Raw genomic sequence first — 22,601 nt, forward strand, 5'->3', positions numbered from 1 at the left:
ATTTTTAAAAAGGAAGACACAAAGCTGTTTGTATAGTATAGTCCCATTATTGTAGAAAGAAAGGATGTATACACATGCACGCATGGGTGAAAATTTTTTCTGAAAGAATATATAAGAAACCACTGGCAGTGATCATCTCTGGGCGGGGTGGGGGTTAAGAAGGAGGTTCATTTTTCATTGCATACTCTTTCGCATTATTTGAATTTTTAAAAACTATGCATGTTATTTTCATAATAATACCAAAAGAAGAAAAACGAATTTCTTGTATTCATTCATCCAATAAATTCTGAATGCCTGACTTACAATCATAGGAAACCCAGCTCTTTTGACAGTACTTCATTCAAATAATTTTAGATTTGAAACAGTTTATGATGTCAACTAAGAAACCCTCAAAATTCAGAATGAGAAAAATGTTCTGGATTTCAGAGTCTGAACACACAGTTAAATTTCTTTACCTTTGTCTTGAGGTGAAGTAAGTGATCTGCATTTTTAGAGAGTGGAAGGGTATCCCCATTCTTTCCTGGAACAAGAAATATCCCTTATATTTTTCTTCCCAAAGAAAGGTTATTCACACATTTTTTCTTCTAAAAAGCCATTCCTGGGTAGAAAGAAATCTCTACCACTGGGAAATCAGAAAAATGTCTGACGTAGTAAGCTTACAGTTTTCTGGGGGTATGTATACGAAGAGGAAAGCAGCGAGCACTTCCTTAGCTTCTACTTGGGTGCCCTGGATACAGCCTAGGGCACACCACTATTTCTCTGAAGCCGCTCCCCACAGCCAGGCATGCAGGTGGATGGAAATGAAGTTTGTGTGGCCTCGACTTCAACTTCATTTGTTCATTTTGGAGCCTAAAGCAAAAGCCTCTAACCTACTATAAAACAACAGGACCCAAACAGGTATGTCATACTTAAGGCCATGAGGCTGTCACCCTGGTACGATCCGCACAACCTTCTTTTTCCTGCAGGCCCGTCACAACCCCACATTAAAACGTGTCATTTTTCAACAGCCTGTTTTGATCCCAGTCTAGCCAGGGAGAACTTTGATTCCACTACCCTCAGCACCACTATATCCTGCAGTGCACCATACCGAACTGGAAACTTTTCACTGATGATTCAGTGTCCTGCTAACAATTTTAACACTCTGAGGAACTCCTCTGCTCTATCTAGTGGGTGGGAAACCATAAGTTCAAACGGACACAGACAAATCTACTTCCATTTTTCCACAAGCAGAATTTCAACTGCCATTTCTGGCTTCTATCTCCAGTTTTCTTATTGGAAAAAAACTTTCTCCCATCTTACCTGTTGCAACTGTGGATCCCAGTCGCCAAAGTTCCAAGTGATGAGCAAACTGGAAGAGGAGAAGCTGCTTCTTTTTTGCACAGGAAACGAGACGTCGCTGTATCCAAGAATCAAAAAGACATAAATAAGCCGGAGTCATCTATTGCCTCAGTACTGGATACAGCAGCAACATCTCAGAACACTTTTTACCGTTAAAATCCATTTACTTGATAAATATTTCCTAAGTATTACCATTCGCCAGGCACTGTCCTAGGATCTAAAAACATAGTGGTAAATAAAAACCTAGCTACTGCTCTCAACCTTATAGTTTAAAGGGTTGACATAAAATTAAACAGGCAATTACATTAAGTGTGCAAAGAATTTTAACATGGCTAAGCACAGTACGTAATGAAAAAAAGTAGAAAGGCCTCATGGCAGTAAAGACAGGCGCCCAGATGAGGCTCACTGGTAAAGAGTACTCAGGCGAAGAACGTAGGGCAGGACGTTCCAAGCAGAGGGATGGCACGGGAAATAGCTCAAAGGGAAGACAGCGTTAGAGGGAATAAAAAGGAGTCTTTCAGAACTGCCAGACTGAGTGCAGATGGGGGTGGGGGTACTGCAAGTGCGTGAGAGCAGAGGTGAGGGAAGAGGCTGTCTTCTCTGGATCAAGACAGGTTTCATAAGCCATGCTAAGGAATTAGGTCTTTACGCTGAGGACAACAAGGACCAACAAAGGCATTTAAGCATGGAGGGATGAACAAAGTTGCTTTTTGAACGGATCAATGGAGAACAGGCTGGAATGACACAAATCTAAATAAAAGGAGATTGTTAACAAACTACTGTAAAGAAATCCAGAGAAAAGACACTGACCCAAACTAGGCTAATGGCAGTGTAGACAAAGAGAAATGGCTAGATTCAAGAGAGAATGAGGAGGTAGACACAGTAAGGTTTACTGGTTGAATGGAATGTAGAAGCAGGTAGTGGGAAGAAGAGTTTCTAGCCTGGAAAGATGACTGATTTACCTAGAAGGAACACTGAAAGCCTGGATTCTCCTGCTCCCACCCAGAATAATAAAAAGTCCAGCCTTGGGCTTCCCTGGTGGTACTGTGGTTGAGAATCCGCCTGCCAATGCAGGGGACACGGGTTCGAGCCCTGGTCCAGGAAGATTCCACATGCCACGGAGCAACTAAGCCCATGCGCCACAACTACTGAGCCTGTGCTCTAGAGCCCATGAGCCACAACTACTGAGCCCACGTGCCACAACTACTGAAGCCCGCGCACCTGGAGCCCGTGCTCTGCGACAAGAGAAGCCGCCATAATGATAAGCCCGTGCACCGCAACAAATAGTAGCCCCTGCTTGCCAGAACTAGAGAAAGCCTGTGCGCAGCAACGAAGACCCAATGCAGCCAAAAATAAATAAAATAAATAAATTTATTTAAAACAATTAAAAACAAACAAACAAACAAATAAAATCCCCATAAACCACACCTACTGGGAAAAGGGAATGATTTCCCCAGAAATTGAACTAGGAATGCTACTGTAAATCGCTTGGCCCCTGTAAATATCTTTGCCAGAGGCTTGCCTTAGAAAGAGAAGGAAGAAAGAAGAAGAAGGTAACTACAGAAGGCCAACAGATCTGCCCAAGAAGAGTGAGCTGTGCTGTCTTATGGGACAGGCAGACCGGGAGATGAGGGCGTGGTGGGCATTAGAGGATGATACTTACATGGGGAAAAGTGATTTTTCGGAGAGCAGCATCGTAATTCTTTACCTCCACCTTCTCCATGAGAGGACGAATGACTAAGTGGGTGTCTGTGCCTGGAGTGGGAGGGAGAGGAGAAAAAATATCGGAATTAGAAAAAGTCCCACATGAAAATAACCAGAGCTGGGCAGAGTAATGAAGCAGCCCCGGCCAAGACTGAAACCCACCTCCAGATATCAGTGCTATGGGGCTGTGGGCCACGGCTCGCACGTCGTGAGTGTGATGCTGAAATGGCTTTGTCCGCACCCACTGCTTCTCACTGCTGTTGGAAGTCACAGAGACCAGCTGAAAATGGAACACTGTCCCCTCGGCTGTGCCCACCACGAAACTGTCTTCTTGCTGAGAAAGTAAATCATTAGGGAGGTACATTTGAGCAAAACAGGGCCCAGTTTTAAAAATATTCCCCGAGGTTTTCTGTCTGGGCAGCTTAGGGGGAAAACCTATGCCCAGAATTGGAAGGGAGGCTGCAGGGGTCTTTTTCCTCCAGAAGCTAACAATTCCATCAGGGGAGCAAGTTCACGCATAGGTAACAAAGCGCCCCCTACTGACAAAATTAACAGTAAGTACTTCAAACTGTTAGCGTGCTTTCATATAATGCAAACCAGACCTCATTAGAATAGCAACAATATTGGGGAAAGGGGAGGGGTCGCAAAACTGGCAGTCAAAAGACTGAAGCTTAGAAAACCCTAAAATTCACTGTCCTCTTCTTAGAGATGAAGAGAGGGTGGGCTGAGGAAGGGAAGTGGCCTGATCAATATCACAAAGATGCAGATTCCCTGGTCCCCAGTTTAAGGCTCTCTCTTGTCAGCATGTTGAGCACGAGGATTTCTGTTAGTTTTAAAAGGTCTTACTGTGTCTTCAGCTACTTTTTAAAATTCCTCTATAATCTCAAAACCATTTTCATTTTAACTCGTTTTTAAAAATGCACATAACTTTGAGTAAGAAAACAAAACAGGAGGCTTGATAGGGTAGTGAGAAAAATCAGAAACCTGGATCAGTAGTTAACCAATCAAACAGTGTAAAGAGTAGGTGAGCCAGTCAAGAAAAGTGAGATGTCTGAACACATGTGAGCATGTAGCTGCCATCAACTACACAATGACTGTGCTAGGAAAGTTGTATGTCATATCATCTCTAATCCTTCAATAACCTGCAAGGTTAAGTATCATCTGTCCTATCAGGAGAAACTATAAAAGACTGAAATGAGCATAACAAATACTGGTGTCCTTGTCTGGTGAGCCCTTTGATTGTCCTAGAGCTACTTTACAACTCCATAAATTGTAAAAACACTGAGAGTGATGCAAAAGATTCTCTTGCATAGAGATGCAAAAGAATTTTGCTTGGTAGAATGCAGCTGATGATTGTCCTGTGGACACTGAGTCCTGCAACAATTTGTAAATCATTTCAGCATTCCTGATGGCCTTACATAACTGTGTTCTTTGATTTCTCCCTTAGAACTGCTTGTAACTTACTGGTTCCCTCATTAGTTAATGAGTTACAGAAAATCTCTGACATACTTCCATTTCATGTTTGGATGAGTTATGATGTTACCCTTTTTCCCCCCTATCATCATTTAATAGCCCTTTACACAGATAAGGAAACTGGAATTTCAAGAGTTTACCTGTCTGTCAGTTTACAGACGTGTATCTGCCGCCAATTTGCTCCGGGCACAGGCCTCTCCCTCACCTCCTCTAAGGATACTATTTGAAAACCATTAGCTTAAGGCAAAAGTGGAAATACTGAGCCACTTAGGAATTCACACGCTCTCTCCATCACCTCCACTAAAGAGTTCAAGTGGCTGTTTGCTCAAAGTACTACCTACAGAGAAGAACTGGGAAGGGAGGCCTATCACTCCACATTCTCTTTCCCTGAGGTGGAATCATAAAAGAACTGAAAAGCAAACAAAAGAAAAGGGCTCTCTTGGGGTGCAACAGGAATGAAGCAAGGGAAAAACAGACCTGGGGGGGGGGGGCGCACAAGTGCACGCACGCACGCACGCACGCACACACACACTAACTTAATCAAAGAGTGACTGCTTCACACGGAACAAAAAATCTCAGGACTGACCTCTAAATGAAGGCAAATTTTCCCTACAACTCCCTGCAGGAATCAGTACTTGCCTACTTGATGGAGGTGAAAGGCTTCTAAGAAGATCAAAGGACTGGGTGTTTGCCACAATTCACTCTTTAGTCAATGAGAAACCACTGAAAAGAAATCCAAATATAACCATCTGTTCTGGCAAGAGAGTATGGAGAAAAGCCTTGAAATTAGGACTGGTGTCAAAAGAGATGTGAAAATGGCAATAGCACACTCGCTGTGCCAGACACTCTACTTAGCACTTTACAAGCACAACCCATTTAATCTTTCCTCAGACGCCATGCAGCATGTATTACTAACCTCCTTATTCTCACAGAGGAAGAAACTGAGACTTAGAAAGAAGCAACTTGCCCAAGGAAGACACGTGTAGCGATTAAGTGGTATGACTGGGATTCAAACCCAAGTCTGCCCAACTCCAGAGTTTGTGATAAGCATTTTTGAGGACTGGAATTTGTACAATTGCATGTTTCAATTGAAAAAAAAAAAGTACCACAATCCCTTGATTCTCAGGCACACATTTTCCCACATCTTAACATCTCTGAAATCAAAATATTTATATCTGTTAACCTGTGTTATGTGACATCTTCAGATAAAGAATGAACATCAAAACTTGCAGAATACGGATTTCCCTCGTGGTCCAGTGGTCACGAATCCACCTTCCAATGCAGGGGACGTGGTTTGATCCCTGGTTGGGGAACTAAGATCTCACATGCCACGGGGCAACAGAGCCCACGCGCCACAACTAGAGAGAAGCCCGCACCACAACTAGAGAAGCCTGCACGCCACAATGAAGAGCCTGTGTGCTGCAAGGAAAGATCCCACGCGCCACAAGGAAAGATCCCGCAGGCCATGACGAAGATCCCACACGCAGCAACTAAGACCCGATGCAGCCAAATAATAATAAAACAAAACAAAACAAAACAAAAACAACTTGCAGAACAGTTGTCAAAAGCCTAAAAGAAAATCTTGGGACTATATTGGAGCATCTTCTACCAACACTGTGGATGGCTGGGAGGCATGTGTGAGAAACATGGACCCCAATAACTGAGTTCAAGTGATTCAGAGTCCAACTCTGAACGTGAAGAAGTTCTAGGAATACCCTAATCATTTTATTTCACACATACTTTCCTTTTTATATACGCGTAAGAGTGATATAACAAAAAATTTCTGTTTAAGTCTCAAGAAGCTCTTCAATAAGTAAACTATAAATTTTATGTTTAAAAAAGCATTGTGTCAGTTTATATTATAAAAGCTTATATTATGTGCTTATAAAATATGAATTTTACATTTAAAAAACCACTCTTCATAGTTTAATAAAAGTATTTCTTCTTTCCCATGATAACAAAATTATGACATGTTACAATCATTTGTATCTAAGACTTAATGCAATAGATGGGCTTCCCTGGTGGCGCAGTGGTTGAGAATCTGCCTGCCAATGCAGGGAAACGGGTTTGAGCCCTGGTCTGGGAAGATCCCACATGCCGCGGAGCAACTAGGCCCGTGAGCCACAACTACTGAGCCTGCGCATCTGGAGCCTGTGCTCCGCAACAAGAGAGGCCGCGATAGTGAGAGGCCCGCGCACCGCGATGAAGAGTGGCCCCTGCTTGCCGCAACTGGAGAAAGCCCTCGCACAGAAACGAAGACCCAACACAGCCAAAAATAAATAAATAAATTAAAAAAAAAAAGACTTAATGCAATAGAGTAATATAGGCACAAGGTAGAAGATCAGACAGTATAAAGTGGTACACAGTACAAGTTACACCTGTCTTCCACCTACTCCCCAAAAACTTTCTTCCAGAAACTGTCATTATTTGCATTTTCAATATTTCCAGAGATATTCTATGTATATACTAGCAAAACTGTATACACACAGAATATGTTTCTTTTCTTTTCTCTTTTTTTTTAGCCATGCCGCGCAGCATGCAGGATCTTAGTTCCTTGACCAGGGATTGAACCCACGTCCCCTGCAATGGAAGCGCTGAGTCTTAACCACTGGACCGTCAGGGAAGTCCTAGAATATCTCATATATAAATATCTAATATATAAATCTGCTCTACCTTTCCTTAATACACTATTATATACTATATTATACACTGTAATACTGTTCTGCTTTTTCCCCTTACCAATATATCCTGGAAATTGTTCCATAGTAATAAATATACATCTTCTTTGGTCTTTGAACAGGTGCATAATCCTTAAATAATTACACTTTAAATAGTACTAAATTTAATAATTAAGTCTTACTGTCTAATAATTACAACCACTTTGGATCAAAACTCTATTTTAAAAGGAGAATTCCTCCCACTCATTTAAACCTTGACTTCAATTATAGTTTATATGTGACATCTACATGTTTTATAGGGCTTTAGCACTAACAAATTGTTCTCATGGGAAAAACTGTGGAAATGGGATAGGAACATTCTACAGGCAAGAAAAGGAAGCAGGAGTGATCTCTACACTAGAAACACTTAAGTAAGAAAATAACACTCAAACTAATTACGTAAAGATAACAGATCTAGTCAACAAACCTCAAAGCTCAGACAGAGAGACAAATATCATATAATATCGCTTACATGTGGAATCTAAAAAAATGGTACAAATGAACTTATTTACAAAACAGAAACAAAGTCGCAGATGTAGAAAACAAATTTATGGTTACGGGGTGGGGAGAGAAGCGGGGGTGGGGATGATAAATTGGGAGATTGGGATTGACGTAAACACACTACAATATATAAAACAGATAACTAATAAGGACCTAGTGTATAGCATAGGGAACTCTACTCAACACTCTGTAATGACTTATATGTGAAAAGAATCTAAAAAAGAATGGATATATGTGTATGTATAACTGATTCACTTTGCTGTACAGCAGAAACTAACACAACATTGTAAATCAACTATACTCCAATAAACGTTAAAAAAAACCCCAAAAAACCTCAAAATCACTTCCTGTGCCTCACTGCTAAAATATCCAAAGGTTTCTGACTAAGAATTCATGTTACAAGATGGCAAGAGGCACACATGTTCAATACAAATCTGCTTTAACTCCTATACAAATAGGAGAAAAATCAGTATTTTTGAAATCACTATAAAATTACCTTCTAATGTTCCAAGATAGGAAGCAGAGCAGTCAGGCAGAGAGAGGAAATAGCACTTCTCAAGATTCTTCTAGAGTACTTGTGCCCTATCTACAATCAGACGGGGTTAACTGGGGACAGGGAGTGTCTGAAGAAAACCTCTCTGCTAACTAATCGTTTAGAGAATATTCTCTAACTAACTGTTGGAGAATAAGTGTTCAGGAAAATTGTGTGGGTTTTCAGATGCATTGTCCTAAACTCAATCTTCTTCCACTACAACATTCAGGATTAGGGAACAGTGTCTGTGGCACACCACTGACACGGCCTTCTCTACTCATGCCCCAGGGTGTACAGGAACTGCTCAAAAAGGGACTATACTCACATCAGATATGGCAATGGACTGCACGTCAGCATTTGCGATGAGATGATTCTTCACAAGCGTCCCGGTAGCTGAGTCCCAGAACTGCACCTTCCCAGCAGAGTCCACGCTTATGACGGTGCCATCGGACAGGAAGGCCACGCCCCATATGATACACTTCCGCTTAGACACACCCATATACTGCCTATCCACAAGCATCTTATGAATAGCGCTCCCTGAAAAAGAAAGCAAAGCCCACACGTGAATGGTACTTATTTCTCCTCAGTCTTCAGAAGCTGCCTGTGGTAGGCATCTGGTAAGTCAGCTGCCTGAGCACAGACCACAGAGAGCCAGTAAATAGTGGTTATGGTGAACTCAGTTTTGGAACACCAAAATGGTTCCCTGAAGAAGAAGGGCAGCGGTGGGGGGGGGTGCAGACAAAAGGAATTTTTGGTGGGGAGGTGAAATGGAAACGAGACATTTGAGGCTTCACTGAAAAGCAGCCAACTGCACACACACATTACACTCTGCTCCCTTCCAAATCCCCATGAGAAAGGGAGAGAAGACAATAGTGCCAAAATTTGGGGAACTGGAAAGCAGACACGGAGTAGTAACCGACTTAGCAGAACCCTAAAACTTAGTCCAAATCAGCAGTAGGAAAAGCCAAGAAACCACCTGATTTATACCATGGAATCCTCAGAAGACTCAGCAACTGGTGACTCCAGATAGTCTGGAAACAGAGGTGACGCACGGAACACAGATTAAGTGAAATGTTATAACTCTGTATTGAGAACACCAGCTTTCTTCTTAGAATGCTGATGGCTGGGCTTGTTATCACCAGGCAGGAGAACAAAAAACATTTCTGAGAAATATGACCAGCACAAGAGAAAAGATCTAAAGAGCCTGTCTTGAGAGCATCCCCAAACTAACAGTCCAGCCAGACCACTCCTCAATGAAGCTCAGATGTGATCAGCGCCACTTGTGCGGTGATGAGAGGAACCTCCAGACACGGGAGGAAAGCCTCAAGGTGAAAGGCAGAGGCCCAACATACGACCAGAAAAAAATAAACAACAAGGTGGGAAAAAGCCAGGGCGAAGAACACTTCACAAATATTACCATGAATAGTCTTGGAGAAGAGTTAGTATACTGTATAATGAAACAAAAAGAGAATGCTGTAAAAAAGAACATTCAGGAAACAAAAAAGAACTCTGGAAATGAATGGCAGAAATGAGAACCTCAATAAAAGGACTGAAAGATAAAAATGACAAACTCTCCCAGGAAGCAGAGTAAGAAGTTAGAGATGAAAAATAACAAGGGGGAAAAAGAAAAAAAGAAAGAAAGAAAATTAGAAGAGCCAACATTCCAGTAATAAAATTCCAGAAAGGAGAAAATGGAGAGAAACTCCTTTACAAAACAATTATAAGAATTTTCCTCAGAAACGAAAAACATGGGTTTTTGGATTAAAGGAACCTACCAAGTTGTCCAATACAATTGATGTTAACAGATCCACACAACAAGAAACATAATTATTACATTTCAGAACAGTAAAGATAAAGGGAAGATCTTAAAAGCTCCCAGGAAAAACCAACCACAAAAACCCACATAAAGGATCTACCCTCAGAAAGGCATCAGAGTCCATAACAATACTAGAAGCTGGACGACAATGGAACCACGGCTTCAAAATTCTATGGAAAAATAATTTCCAACCTAGAATTCTTTCTCAGAAACCCTTTCTCAGGATCCATCAAACAAAGTGATAAACTAAGAAAGTGAATGACTTGGCAACAGGGAACTCTACTGGAGAAAAAAGCAAAGGGGATCTCCAGAATGGTTGAAAAACCAGAGTTCAAGATCTCAGAGTTGTGCAGTAGGCCCAGAAACTGGCTCCACTAAGCTGGAGCAGGGCAGAAGGCTCTGGGAGAGAATCCTTCAAGGAGATAAAAGTGATAGAAAGAAAACCAGATGTGGGAATTCCCTGGCGATCCAGTGGTTAGGACTTGGCGCTTTCACTGCAGAGGCCCAGGTTCAATTCCTGGTGGGGGAACTAAGATCCCGCAAGCTGCGCAGTGTGGCCAAAACAAACAAACCAACAAACAAAAAACAGGAAAAAAACCCAGATGTAGCTGAGCCTAAATCATACAACTGGAAGAATGTGGAGATGAATTAGTGAGAGAGAGATAGAGATATATATATATATATCTCAATCACACACACACACACACACACACACACACACACATACACACAAGAGAGACAGAGACAGACACTCAGCATTAACAAAAAGCATACAGGAAAGGAAAAGAAATTTACTATGCAAGTTGTATCTATATAGTCTAAAAATAAAAACATCAACTGCTAATCTGAACAAAGTTAGAACATAACCATACTGGGAGGATCAGGAGGAAATATTGCTACATGTGGCAAAGGGCAGAGAAAGAGGGTTAAATAGTGGAAGTCAATAAATAATGGGCTAAAACTGAAAAAAATAAAATAAAGCATTTTAAGCGTACTATGTATAGCATAAAGATAAATACCAGAAGAATTAGCTAAGAGTTGCAGGTGGCTGCCTTTGAGGAGTGGGAGAAGGGATATAGGGGGACTGCTGCTTTTTTGTAACAAGACTTAAGGAATTCTTTGACTATATGCATATATAACTGATAATAAAAAACTTGCTCAAGCACTAAGGAAAAAGAAACAGGCGACATGCCTGCCCTGTGTTTCCTCTCATCTTAGCGGGGAGTACAGACACAGCCACCTAACACGCTGAAGTCAGTCTCCTCACTGAAGGAATCCATCAGCCAATTCTCTAGGCCAAGGACAGAGGAAGCACGTTGTTCTCCATCTTTCTGATCTCAAGTCTCACCAACTATGTTACCAAGATCTTACGTTCCTTAAATACAGACACCCACTTTTACAAAGAATTGGTATATATAAATAGGTATTCTACTGATTGCTCATAATAAATGTCTCACCGGTTGAGAGCAAATTTTAGTGTGAATTCTTGTGATGAAAAATACTGTATTCCATTGAAGAACCAAGATTCCCCTAAAAGCAGCAGTAGTAATCCAACAAAGAAGTGAAATTCATGGTGGCATCTCAGAAGGTTCATGAAAGCATAAGGTCACAAGCTTCTGGAAACCCAGAAATGTGACTCTGACAAACAAGACCCACACCCCAAATGAACTGAGAAAACCAGTCACCTGATTTGACATCAAACACACTAATGTAGTCTATGGAGCCAGCTGCAATGTGGGTACCAGCGGGATGCCAGCTGAGGCTCAGGATTCGACCTTGGGAGTTGTACAACAAAAGAGAAAGTGACATACACATAAATATACAGCAAAGGGTAACTGAGTTCTCCTTCCACAAAGATCTACAGGGCTAGCATTCTATAGTCTTAAAGCTCATTTACTGCACTCTTGCAAAGGACTGTTTTATAACAGGTGAGGGACAACTTTGCCCTGGGACCCACGATGACATATTTGATACTTACTTTTAATAATGGATAAATGGTTGATGGGAGTATAGATAAGCACAACCTTTTGAAGGTGATCTGGTAGTAACCTAACAAAATTTAAACGTGCAAATTTGGCATGGTAATTGCACTGGGAATTTAACAAAAAAGAAATATTTACAGGAATGCCCAAGTGTATATAAGAATGTTCATTACAGCACTGGCTATAGTAGTAAAAACAAAATTAATATCCATCAATAGGAGTTTGGTTAAATAAATTATGGAACACCATAAAATGAAATGCCATGCAGACTGGCATGACTGACACAGAAAGATGTCTGTGATACATCAAATGAAAAAATAAGCTGAAAAACAAGTGCAAGCACTCCTGTGAATGTATTTGTCTATCTGAATATACAAAAAAGTCTAGACTAGTTCCAAAATGTTGCCTACAGAGTGAAATGAGACACTTATTTTCTCTTTCACACTTGGCTAAATGCATGACATTTTTACCAAGCATTATATCACCTTTGTAATTAAAAAAAGAACACCCAGGAGATATTAAAAACAAACAATACAGGGATCTGATTAGCAGAGGATAAATATTACTATTGGATACAGAGAACACATCAGACACTACTCTCTAGAAAAGGAGTCAGGGTGGGATAGGGAGGGTGGGAGGGAGACGCAAGAGGGAGGAGATATGGGGATATATGTATATGTATAGCAGATTCACTTTGCTATAAAACAGAAACTAACACACCATTGTAAAGCAATTATATTCCAATAAAGATGTTAAAAAAAAAAAAAGTGGATAATAGAAAAGGAGTCAGCAAACTATGGCCCAAAGGCCAAATCGGGGTCACCACCTGTTTTTGTAAATGAAGTTTTACCAGAGTACAACCATGCGCATTTGTTAAGTATTATCTAGGGCGACTGTGGTGCTATAATGACAAGAGTTGGCAGAGACTTATATGGCCTGCAAAGCCTACAATATTCACTAGCTGGTGTCTTCACAGAAATAGTTTGCCAGCCTCTGTTCTGGATGTCAGTGTCAGTCAGTCCAGGTGGAACAGGGGCAATTGTTTATAAAATTCCCCCATTCAACTTGAATGTACCAGTAGAACTGAGAACCACAGCTCCTAAAGAAAAATCTGAGTTTTGAGACTTTATGCACATTTGTTAAAACTTCACAAAAATAAGTGAGAACTAACAAATTGATTTACACAGAAACACTCGCTTTCCTATTTTGGATTGTTAGTTTCCTGTATTATTACTTAACCAGGCAATCATAGCTATGCTACACAACAGAGAGGACCTGAGCTAAGGATAGCACCTAGCACATACGCTGCACTCACAGAAAGTTAGCATATAGATAAAATATTACCTGGACCCATGGGAAAATATCCCATCCCCAGTGGCACAGAAATATAACTTCTTGTTAAGACTACTCACTGCCCCACCACAAATAACCCTTACTTTTCTGACGATCAAAATTTCTTTCAAACTGGATTTTGTCTGGGGTGATCTGAAATAGTTTCACAGATCCATCTTCGCAGCCAACCTATTATGGAAAAGGGGGTAGAAAATAAAGAAAGCATTTTGTAGAACTAAATATATATATTTACAAATATATACATTTCCTCCTTCAAGCTAACACTTGTTCTGAAAGAGAAAAATAGTTTGTGAGAGGGAAAAAGTACTGGTAGCAAGAAACTGGTAGTGTGTTCCTGGCAGTCTTCATGTCCTAGCCAGAAAGCAGGCCAATTAGTGGCCCAATTCCTGAATAGGACATGGAGGAGAAATAGGATTTCACAGGATGTCTCTGCTAGACACCCACGGCCTAAATAAAAGACCCATTAACTGTGTCACCTAAATGGAGATACGTCAAGATATTACAAAATAGTACAAATTTTTAAAAAATCATAAACCCATCACAGAAAACTAAAACTCTGAAAGTACCCAGTCTAATGGTAAGAATGGGGGGCGGGAAGTCTTTCCATTATATGTATATACCACATCTTCTTTATCCATTCGTCTGTCGATGGACATTTAGGTTGCTTCCATGACCTGGCTATTGTAAATAGTGCTGCAATAAACATTGGGGTGCATGTGTCTTTTTGAATTATGGTTTTCTCTGGCTATATGCCCAGTAGTGGGATTGTTGGATCATATGGTAATTCTATTTTTACTTTTTTAAGGAACCTCCATACTGTTCTCCATACTGGCTGTATCAATTTACATTCCCACCAACCGTGCAAGAGGGTTCCCTCTCCACACCCTCTCCAGCATTTGTTGTTTGTAGATTTCTGATGATGCCCATTCTAACTGGTGTGAGGTGATACCTCATTGTAGTTCTGATTGGCATTTCTCTAATAATTAGTGATGTTGAGCAGCTTTCCATGTGCTTCTTGGCCATCTGTATGCCTTCTTTGGAGAAATGTCTATTTAGGTCTTCTGCCCATTTTGGGATTGGGTTGTTTATTTTTTTAACATTGAGCTGCATGAGCTGTTTATATATTTTGGAGATTAATCCTTTGTCCGTTCATTCGTTTGCAAATATTTTCTCCCATTCTGAGGGTTGTCTTTTCATCTTGTTTATGGTTTCCTTTGCTGTGCAAAAGCTTTGAAGTTTCATTAGGTCCCATTTGTTTATTTTTGTTTTTATTTCCATTACTCTAGGAGGTGGATCAAAAAAGAACTTGCTGTGATTTATGTCAAAGAGTGTTCTTCCTATGTTTTCCTTTAAGAGTTTTATAGTGTCCAGTCTTACATACAGGTCTCTAATCCATTTTGAGTTTATTTTTGTGTATGGTGTTAGGGAGTGTTCTAATTTCATTCTTTTACATGTAGCTGTCCAGTTTTCCCAGCACCACTTATTGAAGAGACTGTCTCTCCATTGTATATCCTTGCCTCCTTTGTCATAGATTAGTTGACCACAGGTGCGTGGGTTTATCTCTGGGCTTTCTATCTTGTTCCATTGATCTATGTTTCTGTTTTTGTGCCATTACCATATTGTCTTGATTCCTGTAGCTTTATAGTATAGTCTGAAGTCAGGGAGTCTGATTCCTCCAGCTCTGTTTTTTTCCCTCAAGACTGCTTTGGCTATTCAGGGTCTTTTGTGTCTCCACACAAATTTTAAGATTTTTTGTTCTAGTTCCGTAAAAAATGCCATTGGTAATTCGATAGGGATTGCACTGAATCTGTAGATTGCTTTGGGTAGTATAGTCATTTTCACGATATTGATTCTTCCAATCCAGGAACATAGTGTATCTCTCCATCTGTTGGTATCATCTTTAATTTCTTTCATCAGTGTCTTATAGTTTTCTGCATACAGGTCGTTTGTCTCCCTAGGTAGGTTTATTCCTAGGTATTTTATTCTTTTTGTTGCAATGGTAAATGGGAGTGTTTCCATAATTTCTCTTTCAAATTTTTCATCATTAGTGTATAGGAATGCAAGAGATTTCTGTGCATTAATTTTGTATCCTGCAACTTCACCAAATTCATTGATTAGCTCTAGTAGTTTTCTGGTGGCATCTTTAGGATTCTCTAGGTGTAGTATCATGTCATCTGCAAACAGTGACAGTTTTACTTCTTCTTTTCCAATGTGTATTCCTTTTATTTCTTTTTCTTCTCTGATTGCCGAGGCTAGGACTTGCAAAACTATGTTGAATAATAGTGGTGAGAGTGGACATCCTTGTCTTGTTCCTGATCTTAGAGGAAATGCTTTCAGTTTTTCACCATTGAGAATGATGTTAGCTGTGGGTTTGTCGTATATGGCCTTTATTATGTTGAGGTAGGTTCCCTCTATTCCCACTTTCTGGAGAGTTTTTATCATAAATGGGTGTTGAATTTTGTCAAAAGCTTTTTCTGCATCTATTGAGATGATCATATGGTTTTTACTCTTCAGTTTGTTAATACGGTGTATCACATTGATTGATTTGCGTATATTGAAGAATCCTTGCATCCCTGGGATAAATCCCACTTGATCGTGGTGTATGACCCTTTTAATGTGTTGTTGGATTCTGTTTGCTAGTATTTTGTTGAGGATTTTTGCATCTATATTCATCAGTGATATTGGTCTGTAATATTCTTTTTTTGTAGTATCTTTGTCTGGTTTTGGTATCAGGGTGATGGTGGCCTCATAGAATGAGTTTGGGAGTGTTCCTTCCTCTGCAATTTTCTGGAAGAGTTTGAGAAGGATCGGTGTTAGCTCTTCTCTAAATGTTTGATAGAATTCACCTGTGAAGCCATATGGTCCTGGTCTTTTGTTTGTTGGAAGATTTTTAATCACAGTTTCAATTTCATTACTTGTGATTGGTCTGTTCATATTTTCTATTTCTTCCTGGTTCAGTCTTGGAAGGTTATGCCTTTCTAAAAATGTGTCCATTTCTTCCAGGTTGTCCATTTTATTGGCATAGAGTTGCTTGTAGTAGTCTCTTAGGATGCTTTGTATTTCTGCGGTGTCTGTTGTAACTTCTCCTTTTTCATTTCTAATTTTATTGATTTGAGTCCTCTCCCTCTTTTTCTTGATGAGTCTGGCTAATGGTTTATTAATTTTGTTTATCTTCTCAAAGAACCAGCTTTTAGTTTTATTGATCTTTGCTATTGTTTTGTTTCTATTTCATTTATTTCTGCTCTGATCTTTATGATTTCTTTCCTTCTGCTAACTTTGGGTTTTGTTTGTTCTTTCTCTAGTTCCTTTAGGTGTAAGGTTAGATTTTTTATTTGAGATTTTTCTTGTTTCTTGAGGTAGGCTTGTATAGCTATAAACTTCCCTCTTAGAACTGCTTTTGCTGCATCCCATAGGTTTTGGATCGTCGTGTTTTCATTGTCATTTGCCTCTAGGTATTTTTTGATTTCCTCTTTGATTTCTTCAGTGACCTCTTGGTTATTTAGTAACATATTGTTTAGCCTCCATATGCTTGTGTTTTTTACGTTTTTTTCCCTGTAATTCATTTCTAATCTCATAGTGTTGTGGTCAGAAAAGACGCTTGATATGATTTCAATTTTCTTAAATTTACTGAGGCTAGATTTGTGACCCAAGATGTGATCTATCCTGGAGAATGTTCCGTGTGCACTTGAGAAGAAAGTGTAATCTGCTGTTTTTGGATGGAATGTCCTATAAATATCAATTAAATCTATCTGGTCTATTGTGTTATTTAAAGCTTCTGTTTCCTTCTTTATTTTCATTTTGGATGATCTGTCCATTCGTGTAAGTGAGGTGTTAAAGTCCCCCACTATTATTGTGTTACTCTCGATTTCCTCTTTTATAGCTGTTAGCAGTTGCCTTATGTATTGAGATGCTCCTATGTTGGGTGCATATATATTTATAATTGTTATATCTTCTTTCTTTGTCTTTAATGTTGGCCAATTTGATTACTATGTGTCTTGGTGTGTTTCTCCTTGGGTTTATCCTGTATGGGACTCTCTGTGCTTCCTGGACTTGGGTGGCTATTTCTTTTCCCATGTTAGGGAAGTTTTTGACTATAATCTCTTCAAATATTTTCTCTGGTCCTTTCTCTCTCTCTTCTCCTTCTGGGACCCCTATAATGCGAATGTTGTTACGTTTAATGTTGTCCCAGAGGTCTCTTAGGCTGTCTTCATTTCTTTTCATTCTTTTTTCTTTATTCTGTTCCACAGCAGTGAATGCCACCATTCTGTCTTCCAGGTCACTTATCCGTTCTTCTGCCTCAGTTATTCTGCTATTGATTCCTTCTAGTGTAGTTTTCATTTCAGTTATTGTATTGTTCATCTCTGTTTGTTTGTTCTTTAATTCTTCTAGGTCTTTGTTAAACATTTCTTGCATCTTCTCGATCTTTGCCTCCATTCTTTTTCCGAGGTCCTGGATCATCTTCACTATCATTATTCTGAATACTTTTTCTGGAAGGTTGCCTATCTCCACTTCATTTAGTTGTTTTTCTGGGGTTTTATCTTGTTCCTTCATCTGGTACATAGCCCTCTGCCTTTTCATCTTGTCTCTTTCTGTGAATGTGGTTTTTGTTCCACAGGTGCAGGCTGTAGTTCTTCTTGCTTCTGCTGTCTGCCCTCTGCTGGGGGGAAGTCTTAAGTCTGTGCTCAAAAATTTTTTGAGAAACACTGGAAAAACATGGTTCCACAAGTTGACTTGTAGAAGGACCTATCAGAAGTTTTTTTTTTGTTTGTTTGTTTGTTTGTTTGTTTTAAAGTTTCCAGTTTTTTTTTTTTAATAGTGATTTCTTTAATTTATTTATTACTTATTTATTATTTATTTTTTGGCTGTGTTGGGTCTTTGTTTCTGCGCGAGGGCTTTCTCTAGTTGCGGCAAGCGGGGGGCCACTCTTCATCGCGATGCGCGGGCCTCTCACTATCGCGGCCCCTCTTGTTGCGGAGCACAGGCTCCAGACGCGCAGGCTCAGCAGTTGTGGCTCACGGGCCCAGTTGCTCCGCGGCATGTGGGATCTTCCCAGACCAGGGCTCGAACCCGTGTCCCCTGCATTAGCAGGCAGCCTCTCAACCACTGCGCCACCAGGGAAGCCCCTATCAGAAGTTTTGATATACTAATGTGTGTTGTGAATCTACAGAAGGATTTAGTATGCCGTATTTCTGAAACAAAATTTATCATAAAACACAAGGCACAACAAAACAAAAAACAGTTTCTACATCTCTCACTTCCAAAGAACACAGTTTGGGAAATGCAGAACCAAACTGAAACCTCTGGTTTCATAAATGAATCAACAAGGTCCAAAGTAGCAGCAGAAAGAGTGCCAAAGGACAAGGGATTTTTAAATCCCCAATAAGAACCCAATCTTGTATCTCGTATTGGAATCCAGATACACTTGCTTGCTTAGTTGCTGGAATCTAGCTTAGACTGGAGTTGCTACATGCTATAATATAATTTCACCTTCCTATGAACATAGGGAAGCAAGTTTAAGTGGGCACAAGAGAAATCTTGGTTTGAATTACCAGTAGTTGCTTACTGACCAAAAGTTGAGAGCCATTGGGGCTGGCAGCCATGCTCCAAATGGGTCCTCCAAAGGCATCCATAGCATACTTGATGTTTAACGCCTGCAAATCATACTCAATAATCTCTCCATTGAGTCCAGCACTAAACAGTCGCTGTCCGTTTGCCCAGCACAGAGCTTCCGTAGCCCGAGACTCATGACCTGGGAAAAACTACAGAAACACCATAACTTTTCAACCCACCACGAATTCATCAGCTACTAGCACTGAGTGGTCACAGGCAAAAAAGGGAAAATCAAAATGCTTCTCTAGAAATAACTAGTGTGGGGTTTGTTAGTCTGAAGATCATGTTACTGATATTTTCATTTTTTTCAGGTTCACATTTTAGTTACTTATACAGTTGGTTTTGTTTCTTTTACTAGGACTTGCTCTGCAAAACCTTTTCAGACAATAAAGTTTCAGACAATCCAGTTTGTATCTGATGTATCTAATTTTTAAAAATCATCACAATTACCTTGATTGAGTGATAATTTCAAAGGTGTATACATGTCAAAAGTTATCAATACGTACACTTTGAATACATGTTGCTTATTGTGTGTCAATTTCACCAATTAAAAGCTGTTTAAAAAATTAAAATAAACGAAGGCAGCCCACTCCAGCTTTTCATTCAAGTCTCAGATTTCTAAGTGTTTTCTTAGCACTCAAGAAGCATTCATACTATCAAGGAATTTTATTCTTATATCTGCTTGATACAAAAGGGAATGAGGAGGTATAATTTTTCCTATCTGAACTTGAAAAGGCAAAATATTCGTTAATTAAGTGGCTTGCCCAAAGGGCCAAAGTCAACGACATGAAGAGAATGTGGGTCTCCTTACTCCTAGGCACTACTCTTCACTCTCAGAAATATAATGTTTTCTTGTTCTGAGAGTGATCACCAGAGCTAAGCAATCTTCAATAGCAGCGAAGGGAACATGGAGAAAGTGGAAGACTAGACTGAATTAATTGTTCAAAAACAAACAAAAAAAAAGAAAACAGATGGGAGAGGAACATAAGAGGTACTAGGTAAAGAACAGCCATGAATATCACTGACAAGGTCCTTGTTTTCATAAAATTTGAAGTTCAGCAGGGAAGAAGACATTAAACAAATATATATGAACTATTATATAATTACAATTATCATAAATGACAAGAAAAATCACAGTATGCAACAAGCATGTACCACAGCACGTTTTTCATTCTACGGAATGTGACCCATTTGTGGTGACTAGCAATTTCTTACCTCCTATTAGTGCTTCAGGGATCAGCTCAGTAAGTCATCTCTTTCCAGGAATCCTAAACCCACCTCATCAGAGTAAGGCACCTCTCCACTAAGATTCTACGCCTCTGCTTAGGTCTATCATAAAATTTGCCACACTGTTGGGAAACTGTATACTCGTCTTCCCCCCACTGGATTTTGAACTCCTTGAAGGCAGGGCCTCTGACATTCATCTTAATGCCTAATACTTGCCACTCAGTCATTTAGAAACACTTACAGAGTGCCTAAATTCCAAGTACTAAGCTGCTGGGCACTGCATTCATTCATTTTTCCTTCTATTCATTTATATCATGGTGCTTAGGGCATGTAAGGCACTCAATAAATGTGAACTGAATTATTTTGTTGCACTTGAAATCAGTAATCACCGCCTTTGAAAAATATGCTGCTGTAACAGCCCTTTGCATACACCCAAACAGTACTTTACCTAATTTAAAATCTTTACTCCCAAACATAAGGCATATAAATCTACCTTCTCTCAGACAGATGAACTTAGGAATCCATCTTCCTGGTATCACATCACCAAAATGTTTGATATTAAAATGTCTCATTTTTTCTGAATTGACAATGAAATGGGTACTGACACTTATAGCAGGAAATGCCACTTTACCAAAGTTACAATGGTGCAGAGACTGATATGAAGCAATGGTCTTGACAATTTCCCTTCTTATTGTGCCCAACAGATCTAGCAAACCTCAGTTTCCAAATGACAGTGAGCATTCCTAGGTAAGATTCCTAGGTAGGATCTTTCTAACCAACATCACACAGATCAAAACTCTAAGTGCATCGGTCAGACAAGAGATCGCCTATTTGTTATGGGTTCTAAACAACTCCGGAGAGAGTGGGGGAGAATTACTTTCTTTTGATCTCTTTGAATACAAAAAACATAGACGATTTGGCAGAATTGAACTTAAGAAAAAAATCAACATCAAAAACACCAAATCAGGCTCCCAAATGACTTACTTTCTCCTGAAAGTAGTTTGCTGACAAATTATAAATTTCCACAGTGCCATCTGTTCGTGAAACAGCCAATCTGTTTGACTGGTTATTGTAAGCCACACAGCGGATCCCTGATGGAACATAATTAAAGAAACGTACTCGATGGACCTTAAATTCACCCATTCCTGGGGGGGGGGGGCGGAGAAAAGAATCATTGTTAAACAGCAGTATGTCACACCTCATGTTTCTTATTACCACTACTCTAGGTGGAACTCTCCAACTATATCTTATCGAGGTTCATTTCTATTTTTTTTCACTTTTTTTTGGAGGGAGCTGCGCCGGGCGGAATGTGGGATCTTAGTTCCCCAACCAGGGATGGAACCCGAGCCCCCTGCTTTGGAAGTGCCGCTTCTTAACCACTGGACCGTCAGGGAAGTCCGACGGAGGTTCATTTCTAAATATCCAACTAATGATGCTTTCATGGGCCATACAGAATCTATCAAACAGTCTCCAGAAGCTCAGGATTCTTCAGCAACAAAATTAAAAGATCAACACGTACAGCATCACCCAGACTGCCAGCAATCCTGACAACTGCCTGAAGGAAGTGGTCCAGGAAAAGAGGGGTGAGAATTTAAAACGTGATCTTAGAGCAAAAGACTGAACATAACCGCATTCTCTAACTGGGAGTGCGCACTTGAACGGAGCCACATGGAGCTGACCAGATGTATTCGAGGCAGAACTAAGGTCTCCTTCGTATTTTGTGTGTGAGGTTTCTGGGGGTGGGGGTGGTGAAGAGAAGGATAAATACCACGACCACTCTAAAGAAGCAAGAAATGTGGACAGTCTAAAGGAGTCTCTCAAAGTCAGGTCCGCAGTACTCCTGTATCAAAATCACCTCGAAAAATGGTTTTTAAAAATGCAGGATTCCGGGTCCTATTCCACAGTTCCAGAATTCCAATCTTTTGGGGCGGGGGGATGGCTAGCAATCTGCATTTTGGCAAACACCTCCATCTCTACTGCATGCTAAGTTTGCAAATCACAGACTCAACTACGGTACTGACGGTGGGGCTGATGGGGCAGGAAGAACCGAGAGCGTCTCAAGGTGAGGAACGACAGGACTGGTCGGCATCTGTCAACTACTCCCTCTACCTGCCGCTCCGTCGCCGCCAATATACGCACTCCGCTCTGGGTCGCCCCTTACTCGTCTCCTTTCAAGGTGAGGAACCCGTCTGCAAAGCAGACGCGTTCGGCCGGGCCGGGCTAAGAGTGCGTACAAGGCGCGCGCGAGGGCTCCACCGCCCCTTCCCTCTCCGGGGATCTCCGGAGTAGCCCCCACCGGCCTCGGCACAAGAGAATCGGCGAGCTCCGCCGGGCGCCGACCTGTAGCA

At 40.4% G+C, this 22,601-nt stretch overlaps 1 protein-coding gene across 2 annotated transcripts in view; it reads right to left on the reverse strand.

The window, feature by feature from the left end:
* UTP4 (UTP4 small subunit processome component) overlaps positions 1-22,601 on the reverse strand; it is a 32,739-nt gene that overhangs the window by 9,942 nt on the left and 196 nt on the right. The window contains exons 2-10 of one of the 2 annotated variants that reach the window (XM_082369869.1): positions 21,238-21,398; positions 18,984-19,175; positions 13,500-13,584; positions 11,767-11,856; positions 8,591-8,802; positions 3,205-3,376; positions 3,002-3,093; positions 1,300-1,396; positions 456-520 (exon numbers count right to left, since the gene is read on the reverse strand). In XM_082369869.1, coding sequence (XP_082225995.1) covers positions 456-520; positions 1,300-1,396; positions 3,002-3,093; positions 3,205-3,376; positions 8,591-8,802; positions 11,767-11,856; positions 13,500-13,584; positions 18,984-19,175; positions 21,238-21,396 — 1,164 coding nt within the window. In that variant the 5' untranslated portion in view covers positions 21,397-21,398. The remainder of the gene's footprint in view (positions 1-455; positions 521-1,299; positions 1,397-3,001; positions 3,094-3,204; positions 3,377-8,590; positions 8,803-11,766; positions 11,857-13,499; positions 13,585-18,983; positions 19,176-21,237; positions 21,399-22,601) is intronic. The other variant, XM_082369870.1, reaches the window with a different exon arrangement.

This window comes from Balaenoptera borealis, assembly GCF_965194805.1.
Source record: "Balaenoptera borealis genome assembly, chromosome: 19".
Taxonomy (NCBI): domain Eukaryota; kingdom Metazoa; phylum Chordata; class Mammalia; order Artiodactyla; family Balaenopteridae; genus Balaenoptera; species Balaenoptera borealis.